This window comes from Doryrhamphus excisus, chromosome 2 (genome assembly GCF_030265055.1).
Source record: "Doryrhamphus excisus isolate RoL2022-K1 chromosome 2, RoL_Dexc_1.0, whole genome shotgun sequence".
NCBI lineage: Eukaryota > Metazoa > Chordata > Actinopteri > Syngnathiformes > Syngnathidae > Doryrhamphus > Doryrhamphus excisus.
In genome coordinates this window covers 26,734,886-26,753,611 of record NC_080467.1, presented here as the reverse complement: position 1 = coordinate 26,753,611, position 18,726 = coordinate 26,734,886, and the positions used below count along the sequence as shown (strand labels likewise).

The following is an 18,726-nucleotide window of genomic DNA, read 5'->3' as shown; positions in this document are numbered from 1 at the left end:
AGAATCTAAACCCTTCTATACGCCATTCACAAGTCCAGTTTTATTAGAAAATAGTTATTTTAGAAAATACATATCTATATAAAACATGTGCTGAGCTTAATTATAAAATATTAGCAAGATTTAACTTTATCTTTTCCTGTTCATGGGTGCGTTCTTTCAGCGAATGCTCAGATATGACGTAACACGTAGCTCGAGATGTTCTTCGATTTAAAAAATGGAGGTGAGCAATCGGCACTGGACTGCTAAGGAAAGTTTATTTTTGATTCAAACTAAATTTCAAGACTGGACGAAGGAAAAACTGGCAATACGGAGTTATTCCAACAAGTGAAAGAAAAACTCGAGGAAGTCGGCATCACGTGATGTTGATGTTTACGTTTTACTGGGCATGCCCCATTGACTATTCTGGTTGATTATAGCGGCGCATGTAGACAAGAGATTTGAATATTCCTTTCCTTGTATACCATTGTTTTCGGAAAGGTCATTCGGAAAGATAAAAACACGAGGAAGTCGGTATCACGTGATGTTGGTGTTTACGTTTTGCTGGGCATGCCCCATTGACTATTCTGGTTGATTACAGCGGCGCATGTAGACACGCGATTGGAATATTCCTTTCCATGTATACCATTGTTTTCGGAAAGGTCATTCGGAAAGAGTAAAACTCGTCATGTAAACGTGGCTAATGTGATGAGTACAGGAAACGTGGCTTAAACTCCCACTGTGGTCGTCGTGTGTTATTTACTGTTCTTTACATAGCTGACTTTCAGGCAAACTGGTTTCCCCATCCCCCAACTGTCACTATCAGGACTGGACTAAATTTAGCTCAGAAGCATCCAAATCCGAAGCTCCTTGTTGACGTTTTTTTTTCTTCTTCTTCTTTGACAAGTTGAACAGAAAAGTTCCAGTTTTGAAGGGCAAGGAATCAGCCCACAGTTCTCCTGCTGTATCGTCAGCTGGCTTGCGACTTAAGGATCAGGAGATTAACACCCCTTTTTGGCAGGGTGTCTGATTAAATAGGCCTGATATGCTAACGGCGGCTTTTCCCCTCTGTAGGTCACAGCTCAGACGAGTGAAAAGAACGCTTATCATTTATTGTTCATTTCCTCGCTTAACTTGATGCATCAAGCTAACTCATGCACTTATCTTGAGTAGATGTGATTTCCATTTCATGATAAAAAAAAAAAAAAACATCATCGGCGCCAACCTGGCAACTCGTCAGCTTGGTGTCATGTTGGGTTAAAGCTCCGACGTGACCACAACCACCAAGCGCCCAGGTCTCTATGACGCCGTTGTTACAGTAATAAAAGTCTGGCGGCTTGGTGTTTACACTCGTTGGGATGATTGAACATTTACACAAGCCACAGTGAATATGCTAACGACATACAGATAAGGGGTGACCAGATAAACAAGAGTTGCAGGGGGAAATCCATTCTAGCTGAGCAATGGCTGTAGATTATGTGACGAATGTTCAAAGTACTTAAATAAATGAAGTTATGCATACCCAAAGTTCTTAAAAAAAGTTCTAATAACTTAATTATGTTAAGTTCATTTGACATTCATTCATTCATTTTCTACCGCTTTTCCTCACGAGGGTCGTGGGGGGTGCTGGAGCCTATCCCAGCTGTCTTCGGGCGAGAGGCGGGGTACACCCTGGACTGGTCACCAGCCATTCACAGGGCACATATAGACAAACAACCATTCACACTCACATTCATACCTATGGACAATTTGGAGTGGCCAATTAACCTAGCATGTTTTTGGAATGTGGGAGGAAACCGGAGTACCCGGAGAAAACCCACGCATGCACGGGGAGAACATGCAAACTTCACACGAGGGTGGAATTGAACCCTGGTCTCCTAGCTCTGAGGTCTGTGCGCTAACCACTCCACCGCCGTGCCGCCATTTTGAGTAATTTTGACTAATATTTATAGTTTTGATTAAATTGAACTATGGCTATAAATTCTTTAAAAATAATTTTAAAAACATAGTTTACATCCAACTTAAAAAAATAATATATTTTTTTAAATGTTAATTATTTAATAATTAATTCTTTAAAAATAATTAATTAATAATCGCATTTAATTCATTTATTTTTTAATTTTTTTAATTAATTTCTTTAAAAAAATCTTAAAAGTTATACTTATAAATGTTGATTGCCAGTTGCATTATCTGTCTTTTGAGTTTATTTAACTTGTAATTTTTGATTCATATGAACTTTTTGCAGATTTGTGTAACCTACTTAAAATAATTCGTAGTTACTTATAAAAAAGTATCTATTAAACATGAATAAATCAAACCAAGAATCAATTAAGAATAAATCCATTGCATTTGTACTGTGTAAGTTACACATGCATACCTTCTTCCTATGGAAAGAGTTGAAATGAGAATGAAAATTAAAGAATAGAGAATGCATGGCAGAGAGAATGCGAAACAGAAAGCTATTTCTCTTTTCAGCCCCAAATTTAAAAAGTATATCTAATATCAACTCCAAATATTAAAGCTCTCATATACTCAAATGTTCATGAACTAAAACTGATTGCCTCACTTTTTTTGAGTTCTGCTAACTTATTTTTACAGTGTAATATTCACACGTCTTACTGTTACTGGCTTACATACTGTACCCCCTCGTATTATATCATATTAACGTTATATATAATGTGCAGCGCCCGACCGCTTGCCCCACTTTTTGCAATGTCCTGGAAAACTTGTCAAATCAGCGTTAAAAGGCAACCTTCAATGTTACTCTAATGACTCCGTTGTTATATTGTTAGCACGTGAGAGCCATTAAGTGTCATTTGCACGCTGCAGCTTGCATCTAAAACCTCCATCTGACACGGTTATTAGCGTTCTGTCGCCGGGTAGAAAAGGAGCCAAAGAAGGTGCAATAAAATCCACTCCAGATGATTAAAACACAAGCGCACATGTATACGAGACGTTTTTGTAGCGTCGTAAAACCTTCAAAACACACAAACTGTGGGGCGATGCGACACGGACGATGACACATCCATGACTATTATGGCGACATTACGGTGATTTGTTGTCAGTTATGAGTGCTACAATACGTGCCGCTTGTCCCTCTCTGGTTCGATTTACAGCCCCCGCCTGCGTGCACGCATGTGTGTGTGTGGGGGGGGGGGCGGGGGGCGGATTTGTGACTGATACAAGGGGGAGTTGACGGCAGATCAATTCCTTCAAATGCACGGTCTTGGGCCTGGTGAGTGCATGCTGGAGCCGCTTCCAGCACCATGGACAGCACCTCCACTACCACCAATGGCCTCACTGACCTCCATGGCTGGTGCTCGGAAGCGGACTAACATTCATACGAGAAACGACATCCATTAGAATCATCCCTAGAGAGATTCTGGATCTACTTGTAGTTCTTCATAGTTTATTTCAGTACTGAACAGTACGAGGGCACATTTACGCAAGTTAAGCTAGCAAGTCTCAAGTCACCGCTAGGTTTGCAGTTTTAGCAATGCTACGTATTCGCAGGCATCTTATCAGCATACAATCAGGAAAAGTACTGCAACAGCATGTCTAACACTGTCCGAAACTCTACACCTATATATACATCATCCGCGAATAAGTAGTAGTAGTAGTAGTAGTAGTAGTAGTACAATAGAAGTGCTATAACTATGACTAAACGCTGTGGTATTGCAGTGTTTTGTTTTGGTATTTGTATTACCAATCTTTTTCCATGTTTAGATGAAAACAGTAAAAAAAAACGATGAAAAAGAATTAATCATTAATTAATTAACTTTTTTAATTAATTAATGTTTTTTCTTAAGTTGGATGTAAACTATGTTTTTAAGTTAATCTTACTTAATACAGCCATAGTTCAATTTAATCAAAACATATTAGTTAAAAGTACTCAAAATGGCGGCACGACGATCGAGTGGTTAGCGCGCAGACCTCACAGCTAGGAGACCAGGGTTCAATTCCACCCTCGGCCATCTCTGTGTGGAGTTTGCATGTTCTCCCCGTGCATGCGTGGGTTTTCTCCAGGTACTCCGGTTTCCTCCCACATTCCAAAAACATGCTAGGTTAATTAGCGACTCCAAATTGTCCATAGGTATGAATGTGAGTGTGAATGGTTGTTTGTCTATATGTGCCCTGTGATTGGCTGGCCACCAGTCCAGGGTGTACCCCGCCTCTTGCCCGAAGACAGCTGGGATAGGCTCCAGCATCCCCCCGCGACCCTCGTGAGGAAAAAGCGGTAGAAAATGAATAAATGAATTTTTTCGCATTTAGATGAAAACCTGTGTTGTATGTCCGGTTTTTAAGCTCCATAACGCCTGTCACAAGTCAACCATCATCTAAAACCACTCCTATGAAGCGATAAGAAACTACTGTAAGCAGCGTAAGTAACGTCATACATTATGCAGTTAGACACAGATGGACGTCTTAAGCAACCGTGTTAGCAATGCTACATAAAACCATAAAAACTCACTCCTGTTATAAGCATACAATCAGAAAAGTATGATCCTATGATAGCAACCTAAATATACACTATGCTATGCTATGGTCTGCCATTGTTGTTTGGATCAAGAACACGTAAATGCGCATGTGCATGACCTTCATGACCGTTTTCCGGCTGCTATATGAAGTTTTGATCAACTTCCTGTCAAGGTTGTCCAGTGATGAACTGGACTCCAATTGGACTCCCATACAAGTGCAGGAGGTACCTTAAAGGACGCAAATCAACTTCTACCATACCTGTGCTTTATATTTATGCTATATTTTACGTCACTGACGCTGTAGTTTATTCCGATTGTGGTTGTAATTCTACTTACAAGCCGCGACAAATGAAGAGTGTGTGTAAGAGAAAGCACATGGAGTCATGCTACAACGGTGGGCCACGTCCTTGACCCACCCAGCCGAGGGAACGTCCACAAGGAGGCCGGATAGCCTGGAACCATGATGGGTGGTAGGGGAGGGCAAGCGGGAAGATGGACGTCGAGACGCTACTACTCACCGGTGTTTTGTCTTGCTGGCCGGACACTCCATTGCTGTCTGCCGCCGCGGCTGCTAACGGTTTCATCATGAAAAACTCCTCTCTGGTATAAAAATATCAGAATAATCTAACATCCCTGGGCGTGTTCTACGCAGCCCCCCATTTCCCTGCACGCTGCGTGCCCTCTTCCCCTCCCTTGGCGGGTTGACACTTAAGGGAGTATCCACCGCTTCCTGTGCAGGTCTCGGAGATCTCCCGATCGACACTCAGGCGTTAAATCCAAAGAGGAAGCAGCAGGGAGTGGGCAAATATCCGAGACGAAGCAGCAGCTCCTTGCAGCCTCGCTGGAGCGAGCCGCGGCCGAGCGCACTGCCGCCGAGAGCAGGAAAAAAAAAAAAAAACGGGGGAGGATGAAAAGGAGGAGGAGGGAAATAAATAAAGGAGGAAAACGCCTGACAACACTTTGGCTCACAGTAGCAGCACCTCCACTTCACCTCCACCTCTCTCCCCTCCCGCGTCCGAGATGCGTTTAGGCACCATGAGAAGTGTTAGGATAGCGCAGCATCCTCTATGAAGACAGCGGTTTGTTTGCAAGCCCGAATGTGGGGGGTGGGCACATGTGTGTATGTGTGTCACGGGTGGAGGAGGGGGATGGCTGTGGAGTGGTGGTGAAGGTGGGGGGGGGGGGGTTGTATTATAAGCACCTCCTTCTTGCCAGCAGCGGCCGTGTGCTCCTCTAGAGGGCTTACAACGCCCCCAGACAGAGATGGCATGGAAGAGAGAGGGAGGCGAGCGTGGCAGCCATTATCACTCCGAGCGTTAACACTCCGGGCCTGGCTGGAAACGGTTGGCATGGTAACACAATGAAGGAGACCAAAAAAAAAGGGTGGCTCTATGTCATTTTTTCCCAGGCCAAAAAGATGGCACTGAAGGAGGAAAAAAAAACATTGACAATGATGTCACTCTGTCACTGCCTCTCAGCTGGTGTAGCCATGGAAACCGAGCTCGGCACAAGCACACCCCACCCCTCCCGCCTTTGCTTTGCACCCTCTGGGAGCCCACGGTTGCTGGGGCAACAGAAACAGCGAGCGTGAAAGAGAAGGAGGAGGGGTAGAGAGTAAAAAAAACTGAGACGTCGCTTTGCTTCTCTCAGCTGTACGCCATTAATGTCCAAAAAAAAAACAACCCTTCCTCCACTAGATGGTCGACCACACAGAACCTATACGAATGAACGGCCCTCCGCCAAGGCCACGTAATCTCGCTTTGGCTCAGCACCAAATAAGCACTATTTTAAATCAACCATCTTGCAAAGTCAAAGCAACAAAAAGTCAAAGCAGGTAGAAAAAATTCCGAACTTCTTCTTTTGGCCCACATCCACTTTGTTTTCACGGAAATGCGTTTTGCAAATAAACACAACAGCAACAGAGGTCATACTCATAACTGAAATGCCAAATTTCTGATATATAACTCATTATTATCATTTTTTTATGCTCAACACTTACATTATAACCCTTTTTCAAGGTCAAATTTCTGCACTTTTTTGAGCTTTACAACACTATATCAAAACACAGTTACAATGATGAATTTTTTTAAAAGCATCTCAACACCAAACTAATATAAATATATCTAAAATAAATGAAAAATAAAGCATTGCAATAAAGAAAAAATATAAAACAGAACAAATAATGCCATTTCAAATACAACACAAAATATTCATTTTATCATCCAGACACAACCGGCTCAGACAAAGCCAGATATTAAGGCGGGGAGGGGAGACGGGAACCCACGGCGTGACATCACCTCCCCTGCCCCCCCACCTCACCCCACCTCCAACCATGATGTAATGCTTCACAACAATAATACCAAAAAAAAAGCTCAGGTGTTTAGCTGTGCACTGCCATCATTAATGTCTTCAACAGTGACCCCCCCCAAGGGGAGATGAGGAGAAGGAGGTGAAGAGGGGGAGGGGCTTGCACATCATTACATCATCATCATCAACAACAGCAGCAGCAGCAGTAGGGGTCACGTCTGGGGAATATCTGACCTTCCTCCTTCTTTTTAAAGCTTTCTGGGGCCGATAAGCCAATTTGTCATTTTTTTTTTTACTTCATGACTAATCACCAGATAAATGTAAAGCGAGTGGGTGTGGGGTGGGGGTGGGGGGGCATCGATCCTGCGCAATGGAGACAGCGACGTGAGAAACCCCACTTGAGTGGAACACTAATGTAGTCGCGCTCAATTGCTGTGTGTGCTAAATGCATGTGTGTGTGTGTGTTAGTATGGCCACCATGTGTCAGTGTTTTGTCTGCCGTTGTGTTGCTTTCTGGCCATTAAAACCTTCATTTTCTTGTGCCAGATGATGCAAAAACATGATTCCAACATGGTGAAATACTCCACTAGAGGGTCAGATGAAAAAAACTAAATAAAACAAGATGAAATTATCCATTGCTGCACTAATATTTGAGTATTTTTGCCAAAAATAAGGCTGAATAAAGTCTTTATCATTAGAATAATCAGCTATACCATAAAGTGGTATCATAAGTGGGTAAGAAATGTTAACTAAATGTAAATATACAAGATCTCTTGGACTTATTAGTATCATTTAATATCATTTGGTGTGTCTTCTGCAGAGCTTCCATTCTCCATCGCAATGCAATCCAGCGTTATGAGTGAATGAGCAGGCTTATTGGTTTATACGGAATGAGGCGCGGCGCCAACAGCGGTGCCTGCGTAAAAAGGGCTTTTGATTTTAATGAGCCAATATCTGAGATTTTACTTTACTTTAAAGAAGAGAGCTTGAATTATTCCATACAACGCACACAAGGAAAACCCACAATAAATCTCTCTCAGTGTGCTTTCCGAGCTTGAATTATGCATTTTTAGTATCATAATATAGCACAAAAAAAAGGGTGAGGGCGTCCAGCAACGCTCTTTTGTACAAATTATGGGAAAACTCTCACAATATTCTGGATGCTACAGTTCCACTGGAGTCCTGCATGTGGCGCTAATAAACATAGCAACCAAATAGGCACCAAAAAAAAGCCAAAAAAGCGGATACAGTCATCCCTGGTTTGAACATTGCTCCACTGCTCGATCACGGTTTTCAAAAATGAATAAATGCTCGCTGCTTCGTGGTTGACTATGGCGTATTTATGAGTCAAGAAATAGTATTATAGTATTATATGTAGTATTCTGGTCACGAAGCAACAGTAATGTACTATTAGATGGAGTTATCCTCCTATTCCGTGTGGAAGTGGTAGGTCTGGGCATCTTTGTCTTTCTACCCACTCCGTTTTAAACACTTTCTCAAGTTAGAATACAGTAAATAAATTGGAGGCTAACTCGTTAGCTTGCTAATGTTTAACAAAATGGCCGTCTTATTCCACTGCCTGCGCATTAGCGTTGAGCAATGTGGCTTAAACAAAGAATAACAATGGGAAAGATTGTATTTAGAAAGTCATGAACTGGTTTTCCATGCTCTAACTACAAATATGTTTATTAATATTGGATCCTACTTTGCGGAAATTCACTTATCGTATTCGATTCCGGGACCAAACAGTGATAAACGAGGGATGACTGTATGTTAGCGTAATCCTGCTAACAAATAAAGCAGTGAAATGCTGTAGTGCCTTGCTTGCTTTTCGTTCATCTGTTCAAAAGATCCTTCAAAAACTGAGGCCATTTTTTGCACATGAATGCATCATGTAAATCAAATAAAACACTGTGCATTTTCTACTCATGATTGCTAATGCTCTACCGTCACAACAGAGGAAATCAAACATGTTCTCATCCAGCTGGAACCTCACACACACACCATCTCTGATGTATCGATCAGCGAGTCGCCGCGCATGAGAAAGCGACTAAAAGACATCTAAATAGCATCGTTAGTGCAAGAAGGACGATCTAATAACCAGACGCCGTTTCAATTGTGTTGACGGCCCCGGGGGTGGGGGGGCAAAGGGGGGGGGCTCTTTCATTCATCACGTTTGCTGTCGCTGCACACTGGCCTGAAAATAATTCAGCGTGCAGACAGTGGAGATTTTTTTTTTTTTTAAACGAGTGCACACTCACAGGTTGACATGGAGGGCAAACATGTGTCCCGCCCACCCCATGCTCCTGCTGCCTGGCGGCATCAATCATCAATACCTGCAAGAGAAATGCGTTTGAGGTCGCTGCGTCTTGAGGTTTATCTGTAACTAGAAGCTTCCGGGTCAAGTCAAAGAACAACCGTGCAGGGTCAAGAACAGGAAATATTTTAAACTCCGGATGCTCCAATTTATGAAAATGGACAACTGACCCTCAGTTAGCAGACAGAAAATGTCAGCGGCTTATCAAAACCTGACTGACGTTCATTTCAGGGCTATAAATTTGTTTACATCGCGTTTCCTTCAAGTTACCGCGAGAAAACGGGCAATTAATGTGTTTTTGTTTTATGGAAAAAAACTCCAACACCTTCAATCATATGCAAGGGAACCAGTTTTAGCAGCTTCCATCAAAGTACTACAAAGCCAAGTACAAATCACATGCTGGCTGTGATGAGTAAGACGGGCCTTTTTCACATGGGAGTCATTATTGCAAAAATACAAAATGACAGCGTAATTTGTCGGAAAGGTTTGTCAGATGTTTGTCAGTGTCTCAGGGTGAAAGGTTTGTGTTGCAGTCAAGTTTCTTCAATTGAAAAACACTCCAGGCGTTTCATGGTCTGGTATTCATGTTCCTGTCACTGACCATTCATTAACATGCAATATGCCATCATTCCTCGAGAGTTACATCTGATAACCGCCACATTTTATCATTGAAAGATAAACAGACTTCAAAATAATCCACAAAGTCAAAACATGTGATCGATCCCCAACGGTTACATTTGACAACCGTCGCCTTTCTTAATAAGAAAGCAATAGAAACTCTAAAAAATCACCAAAGTCAAAATATGCCATCATTCCTCAAGAGTTACATCTGATAACTGCCACCTTTTATTGTAGAAAGCTAAACAGACTTCAAAATAATCCACAAAGTCAAAACATGCGATCGATCCTAGACAGTTACATTTGACAACCGACGCCTTTCATAATAAAAAGCAATAGAAATACTCTAAATAATATTGAGAGAGTTACATCTGACAACCGCCACCTTTTATCATAAAAAGCTAAACAGACTTCAAAATAATCCACAAAGTCAAAACATGCGATCGATCCTCAACAGTTACATTTGACAACCGTCGCCTTCAATAATAGAAAGCAATAGAAATACTTTAAATAAATCATCACCAAAGTCAAAATATGCCATCATTCCTCGAGAGTTACATCTGATAATCGCCACGTTTTATCATAGAAAGCTAAACAGACAAAATAAAATAATCCACACAACACATGCGATCGATCGTCAACCGTTACATTTGACAACCATTGCCTTTCATATTAGAAAGGAATAGAAATACTTCAAATAAATCATCACCAAAGTCAAAATATGGCATAATTTATTGAGAGTTACATCTGATAACCACCACCTTTTATCATAGAAAGCTAAACAGACTTCAAAATAATCCACAAAGTCAAAACATGCGATCGATCCTCAACAATTACATTTGACAATCGTCGCCTTTCATAATAGAAAGCAATAGAAACTCTAAATAATCACCAAAGTCAAAATATGAGAGAGAGACTATCGAGAGTTACATCTGATAACTGCCACCTTTTATCATAGAAAGCTAAACAGACTTCAAAATAATCCACAAAGTCAAAACATGCGATCGATCCTCTACAGCTACATTTGACAACCATCGCCTTTCATAATAGAAAGCAATAGAAATACTTCAAATAAATAATCACCAAAGTCCAAATATGCCATCATTCCTCGAGAGTTACATCTGATAACCGCCACCTTTTATCATTGAAAGATAAACAAGACTTCAAAATAATCCACAAAGTCAAAACATGCGATCGAATATGTGAAAACACATGACCGGGGGTACCTTCACCCACCCCCCCACCCCGAAAAAAATCAGTCAACGACAGTTGTGGAAGCTGTAAATTTGATCCTTTTGATGTTCTTCAGCCGACAAGCTAGCCTAGCACGGCGTTGCCGTTAAAATGCGACTCTTACGTTCGATAAAAATTGTGCCATTAAAACGTGATCAAATTTCAATCCCGATAACGTTACCCTTTTTTTTTTACGCCCGCTGAGCGCCGATTGGTCGCCAAATAAATGTCAATCTGTCAAGCCTTCTGAAAACACATTACGTCTACAAAAGAGACGGCGGCTGAATGTCAAAGTCGACATGAAAAGCGCATCAAATGTCAGCTCGAGTGGCGGGATAAGAAATGGACCACAGCCGGGAAGCCATCAACTCACAGCCAACCCCCCCTGCGCCCCCCCCCCCCCCACTTCATTTGCATTTCACCCAGGACTGGCGCTCACCCAAAAATATCTGTTCTATTTCCATCAGGCCTTAATGTTTGATCATGTGCTATAAATAGCCACAGACTGAGGTAGCTTGTTCATTAAAGCACACAAAGAAGAGCCGACTTGCGTGTTTAGTACATACGTATGTTTATGTAAGTCCTCATCCAGCAGTCCCCACGTGTATTTTTAGCCCGACATCACACGATGGAGCGACTTGAGGATGAGAGGTTAGCATCAGGAAACGGTGCAAATAAATCTGGCTTTTCTTTACGCCGTCTACTCAAGACCCGCACAGAGCAGCCAGGTTTGTCACAAAGGGACGCGTCTAAAAATAGAGCGGCCGAGAGAAGGCGTTTTATTGAGTGGCGCCGTTTGTTGTCTGGCGTTTCGCGGCAGGTGTATCTCCTCGACACCTTTAGTTCTGAACCTCCCTAGATGAGACGGGTCAGGTTTTTTTTTTTTTTTTTTTTACGACGTGAAATTGCATGCTGTCAATCATATGATCTGAAACCCGACATGAAGAAGATTAGGAATGGAATCATAATTGACGTACACGCCCACATCTACAAAAAAAAAGGCTTTGCTACACATCTTAAAATAAACCCTCCCAGCTATCTGTCAGTCAAATACTGATGTGGGAACTGGAAGTTTTAGGAATTAGTTTTTCTTTAGTTCTTCAGTCCAAGTCCATGATTCTCGCCTAAAAAAAAGGGGAGGAGTTCAAGTACCTGGGGGGTCTTCCGGAACACAAGATCAACAAGCGGATTGGTCCATTGTGGAAAGGAGGGTTCGTACTCTCAATGTACTATAATTGACCGAGATAAGGCCGCCCTGTGTACACGCCCACATCTACAAAAAAAAAGGCTTTGCTACACATCTTAAAATAAACCCTCACAGCTATATGTCAATCAGATACTGATGTGGGAGCTGGAAGTTTTAGTAATTTGTTTTTCTTCAGTTCTTGAGTCCAAGTCCATGATTCTCACTTAAAAAAACAGTTCAAGTACCTGGGGGGTCTTCTGGAACACAAGATCAACAAGCGGATTGGTCCATTGTGAGGAGGAGGGTGCCTACTCTCAATGTACCTGTCGATTTATACGTTCCTAAGCTTTGGGTAGTGACCACAAATACAAGACCGGGGGGGTGGGATGGGGGGGGGGGGGGGGGGGGGGGGAATTAGGGTGTCCAAAATGAGTTTCTCCTCTGTAGGGTGGCTCCCTAAGATAAGGTGAGAAGAACTATCATCTGGTAGAAACTGTTGCTTGTGCATCTGGTCTTTGTCCCAGAAGGGTCCCTGCTGGGGAGGGACGTCCAACTGGTAGGCGGCCTTGGGAAAGACCCAGGACAAGTAGAAGAGACTGTATCTCTCAGTTGGACATACTAGTAGCCGGGAAGAGGGAAGTCTGGGCGTCCCTGCTTAGGCCACTTCCCCCACGATCCGACCTCAGATAGATTATCACTTTTATTGCAAATGTTGAGTTGAAAGCAGTGACGAAGCAAGCTTTTTGTTAAAAATAAACATTTTATGGGTATCGATTACTTGTGGATATTTGCAATTTGTATCAAGCGCACTTCTTGTAGTAGACTCACACACCTCTTTAGCATTAAAGCTACAGACACACAAAACAGCTTGTTCCAAATCGGGCTTAATGGAAGCACTTTTTAACTATATAAAGATTTGTAACAACACACAATAGTAGCACCTCCGAGACGTAGTACAAATGGTTGAAAATACTCTAATACGAGTCCTTTAAAGTAGTCAAACAGCAGCTAGATGCTACCAAGGGGGAACACAAGAGATAAAAACAGCACAAACATAAAGCTATAAAACACACACACACACACACACAAACAGCGGACAGACAAGATGATTGATAGTTACATATGGTACCTGAGCTTTATTGCATTCCTGGGAGCCACGTAAAAGACAGCCATGGAAAGAAAGAGAGGAGATTAAAGTTATCAAACATTCCAGGTGGAAGAACTGCAGGTGAAGCTTGGACGTCGAGTGAATATAAAACATTCGGCAGCAGAGAGGAAAAAAAAAAAATGCAGACTACCGTGTGACTCACTCTGCAGGACCGTCTAACATGTCTTTCCAAGTTTTGCACCCCGTGAAACATCTTGCAGGAATGGAAAAGTGGCTATCGAACAGAGGAGGACGTACTAACAAATCCCCCCTGTTCTTTGGTGGAGTGGGATTTGTGTTACGACATGTTATGTTTAATGTCACGCTACACACATCACTGCAAACTTCATCTGCTAATGGAGCGAGACGCTGATCAAACAAATATGTCACGCTACGCCCGTTTGCGGCCGGTGGTTGGGCTGTTAAAGGGATTGTGAAAGAATTGACAAAATGCTCCATAGTGTGTGTGTGTGTGTGTGTGTGCTCCCAGTGGGAGTTCCTCCACCAGGTTTGCATTACATCTACAATACATTCTTCTCGCAAAGCAGCTATTTTTAGTACTTAAAAAATGCACATTTGAGCAAAAAGTATGTATTTTTTTGCCCAAATTAAGCATTTCCGAGCATAAAAATGGCTAAATAACAAAAATCCAAATACAGTATTATCCATTGAGACCACCAACTGGTGAATGAAGTATTCTACTTTGGTCACTCGGAACCAAACTTCTCACAACAGGCACAATAATAATAATAATAATAATAATAATAATAATAATAATAATAATAATAATAATAATAATAATAATAATAATAATAATAGTAATAATAATAATAATAATAACAACAACAACACGGGTTACTGTTGCAGCCATAGCTCACAACAAGCTAAAAGTCAACTCTGAACCCCCAGTGTCACTTCCTGTCCTTCACTGAGTCTAATTGTATCTACTATATTGGCTGAAACTGGTATATTTATACACTTTATACACTGTATACATTTGCTGCATAATTACTGCAAAATTAAATATGTGAAATAGCCAAATAATTCATTTGTAATTAGTAATTTTGGTGATTACACCTTAGATATAATAATACACTGGGTATTTCCAAAAATTGTAACATTTTGGGGGGGAAAAAGTCCAGTTTTGTAACCTAGAGGATGAAGAGTCTTGAACCAGTCATGATGTGCTATACATATCACTATATTGACACTTACTATGGTACCCATTATGTCATTGGATGCTCATATCACCTCGTATTTCCGTACGTGACAAAAAATAAAAAATTAAATATAATAAAAATAGGCTACGTTAGGCTACAGAAACAAAGTAGCGTACAGTGGGGCCTTGACGCAGGAGCATAATCTCAATTACTACTTGTGGGGTTACGTTTCAAGCACGCAGTGAATAACAAAAAAGGCGAGTTTGATGCCCATAAAAATATCAGTTTAAATGTGGGACAGTTACAATGGTACACATTATGTCATTATATGGTCATACGTGGAAAAAAAAAATAAATAATAATAATAATAATAATAATAATAATAATAATAATAATAATAATAATAATAATAATAATAATAATAATAATAATAATAATAATAATAATAATATATGTAGCGGTAGAAAATGAATGAATGAATGAATGAATAATAATAATAATAAACTATATTAGGAAAGCAGGAAGTGAACAAATGTAACAGTTACTGATTGTAAAAGTACCAGATGGAGGGGTAGGATTTAATAAGCTTTGCTTCTTCCTACTCCTTTTGGGCATGTGGAACTGTGAACTGATTATGGGATGCATTCAATTGTAATCTGATGCATGTTCAAATGAAATAAAACCATTACCATTACCATAGAGGTGCTGCACTTTATTCGGGGAATTTATCTCCATCACTCCTGAAATAAATTCACTTGTTCACAACATTTTAATTTGCCGAGATGCACCTGTTCATTTCAAAATGCTGCTCCCTAAAGCAGTAATCTTCATTCCACTCCTTCTGGGAAAGACTCAACTAAGAGCCTTCACGCGTTCCTCTGCCTGAGTTCCTCCTCCAGAAAACATCCGAGTAGCGGCTTGCATTCGAAACGCCGCAGATTAGCTCTCAATGTCAGCTTAGCATCCTCTCATCTTCTCTCTCGTTAACTCTCCTCTCCGCGTCAGCGTTTGGTTGCCATGGCGCACCCCCCCTCCTCCCCGCCCCCCTTTCCCACAGGAGCCAGCGAGGAGAATTGAGCGTGTGACGGGAGACATCTGGCCATGAGAAAGTTCAGCGCAGCCCTCTGACTCGAAAAACACTTACACTCTAAATTTAGGAAGCAGGGTGTGGCCTGCCCGAGAGAGAAATTGCCGCATTTCTCCCCCCCCTTCTTTTGTCATGTTGAGAGTGGGGGTAGTGATGTTTCACAGCGTTCCAGGGGAGGTCGGGTACTCTAGCAGAGGCCTTCAGGGAGCGTCGGGAATGTGCGGAATGCGGTGAAATTGCGCAGAACAGGAAGGACACTGTGCGCTAGCTGCATGATGGCGATGGCGCACGTCGGTGTGAGAATGCAGCACTTCCTATTCCCAGGAAGAGGAGCCCCATAGTCATAAAAGGCATTCTTTTCACTATAGTCTCTACCAGTATCGACTAGTAGATCCCCGCATAATAGATCTGATGACCAGGCTAAAGGATAGTGTGTGATTTCCATCATTTGTGACGAGTCGCTAAAAAGTCGTTTAAAAGTTTGCGCGATCCTTAAAACCGGATTTTGCTGCTGTCAGCTGACGGGCAGAGAGAGATGAGTAGGGTTACTGGAGCTAGAGCTAATTTAATAACTTTTATTGCAAATGTTTATCCAAAATTGGAGAACGTCAACGTTAGGCTACAGAAACGGAGTAGCGTACAGTGGGGCCTTGACGCAGGAGCATAATCTCAATTATTCCTGTTTTAGACTACTTGTGTTGTTACGTTTCAAGCACACCAGTGAATAACAAAAACCGCGGGTTTGATGCCCATAAAAATATCAGTTTAAATGTGGGACAGTTACTATGGTACCCATTATGTCATTGTGTGGTCATATCGTACTTCGGTACGTGACCAAAAAAAAAAAAACCATCATAAAAAAAACTAACTATATGAGGAAAGCAGGAAGTGAACAAATGTAACAGTTACTAATTTAGTAGGTAGGATTTAATAAGCTTTACTTCTTCCTACTCCCTTTTACTTTATACACTGTATACATTTGCTGCATAATTACTGCATAATTAAAGTGTGTGAAATATCCAAATAATTAATTTGTAATTAGTAATTTTGGTGATTACACCTTAGATATAAAACACTGGGTATTTCCTAAAATTTAATACAAAAACAAAAACAAACAAAAAAAAACCTTAAATTATACTAGAAAGCAGGAAGTGAACAAATGTAACAGTTACTGATTGTAAAAGTACCAGATGGAGGGGTAGGATTTAATAAGCTTTGCTTCTTCCTACTCCTTTTGGACATGTGGAACTGTGAACTGATCATGTGATGCATTCAATTGTAATCTGATGCATGTTCAAATGAAATATATCCATTACCATTACCAAATTATAAAGCCTAGATCATGCTGCTGCATTGAGGAGTTACTCTTCCCCCTCCTAGACCACCTGCTAGCTTGACACTCTTCGATTGTGAATCAACATTTGCAATAAAAGTTGTTATCATTATACTTGATCTCTCTTTGTCTGCAAATATTTGCGGATTATTTTCTACCGTAACCTCTAAAAATAGCACTTTAAACAGATGAAAACCATAACCACAAAATAGCTGATTTAAAATACTTCATAATGTTGGATACACAAAAAATATACCTGCCAATATGTCAATACACAAACATTTGTCCATAGACCGCTTCAAAATGAGCAGACTTAATATTATGTAGACTAAAAAGAACTTATACATTCACATACACACATTTTGACTGCAGTAGAAGTAAGCATGGGTTGCATATTAGTACACTCCAATGTATATATATATATATATATATATATATATGTATACGTGCAAACCATGGCACTGAATCCCAAGTGTGCTGCACACAAACAACCACAAAGTCTAACACCAGGGTACAACCACAAACAGGCAGGGAAACTATTAGGCAAAGGCTCCTAAAACTACAAAAAGCCACAAGCTGGGTCACAACATCTAGCGAGGAAGGTCACATCGACTGGCAACCCAACAAAACAAACTACAAGGGTCAGCTGACACAACAGCGCAGCGAGGGTTAACAACAGACAAGAGCGGCGCCCACATTCGCCCCCCCCCCCCCATCCCGTGAGACACTCACCGTGTGATACCCCCGGGCTATGGGCGGCTTTCCGGTGGGGTACGGATCCACTGTGTCGATGATGGTTTGCCTCTCCCCCTTCTGGTTGATCTTCCGGAAGCGGCGACGGGACTGTCGGTGGGAGGCTTGGCGCTGGAAGTACTCCTCATTTTCATCCATATAGTCCACCTGGGAATGACGGAGGCAGGCGGAGAGAAGGGGTTAGGATGGAGAGGGCGGAGGGGTTGAATGTCTTCATTCACTGGCTTCTCTCCCATCCCGTCAACCCCACCCTGCTGACACTTCTGTCTCGCGTTAAAAAAAGTGTGTGTGTGTGTGTGTGTGTGTGTGTGTGTTGCGTACCTTTGTGACAGTCAAAAAAAAGGAAAACTGAGACTTTCAATGCATCAAAACGACTAGTAAAAACCAGATTCACGCTCCCTAACGTCGTCGTCAAGCGTTCTCTCTCCACCACTGCTGGCTAAATAAAGTCGAGTGCCACTCAACTCACCATGGAATGACATAATAAAACTTCATTTCCCGTTTTTTTTTTTTTTTAAACTCCTCACTGCTTCACACTCCAACTGTGCTGGGATTACGTTGCTGAAATCTCCCTCTTCCGCACCAACTGCTGCCATGACAACCGTCTCTCGTCTCAAATCTCTGTGCATGCAAATGTGTAGCAACGTGTGTGAGCGTTTTATTTTATTTTTTTGTTGTTTTTCATTTCTGCATGCATCCAAAGTCAGGCATATCCATTCTGGCTGCATGACTGTCCTGCAACAGTAATTACAGGGCTGGATGGCACCTATTACAGCAGGGAGCGTCTGCAGCAGCAAACCACAGCAGCGAGTGTTATTTTTATAGGGGAAGGTGGGGGCAATGGAGGGACGGAGGGGGGGGGGGGGGGTGTTTAGATGATAGCTCAGTCAACAGTAAAGCCTGTCACGGACATACATCAATTACGGCATGTGAAAGGGAGATTACCGGGATCTGCTGCAAAGATGTTGGCTTTTAACATACTTTTAACATACATTGGATCCTGAATCCAATCCGGATGTAAACTAGAGACTGTAGAGACTAGTAGAGACTAGTAGTAGTAGAGACTAGTAGTAGTAGAGACTAGTAGTAGTAGTAGAGACTGGACAGTCCAATTTTCTAAAAAAAAAAAAA

At 41.6% G+C, this 18,726-nt stretch overlaps 1 protein-coding gene across 20 annotated transcripts in view; it reads right to left on the bottom strand.

Moving 5' to 3' along the window:
* rapgef2b (Rap guanine nucleotide exchange factor 2b) overlaps window positions 1-18,726 on the bottom strand; it is a 112,443-nt gene that overhangs the window by 32,322 nt on the left and 61,395 nt on the right. For 13 of the 20 annotated variants that reach the window (XR_009125569.1, XR_009125545.1, XR_009125551.1 and 10 more), the window contains 2 exons: window positions 17,575-17,742; window positions 13,245-13,262 (listed from right to left, as the gene is read on the bottom strand). Coding sequence is in view for 1 of the 20 variants with exons in the window: in XM_058064636.1 (XP_057920619.1) it covers window positions 13,245-13,262; window positions 17,575-17,742 (186 nt within the window). In the remaining 19 variants the exon portion in view is untranslated. Of the gene's footprint in view, window positions 1-4,972; window positions 11,287-13,244; window positions 13,263-17,574; window positions 17,743-17,916; window position 18,726 lie in introns of those variants that run through there. The other 7 variants (XR_009125575.1, XR_009125581.1, XR_009125614.1 and 4 more) reach the window with 3 other exon arrangements.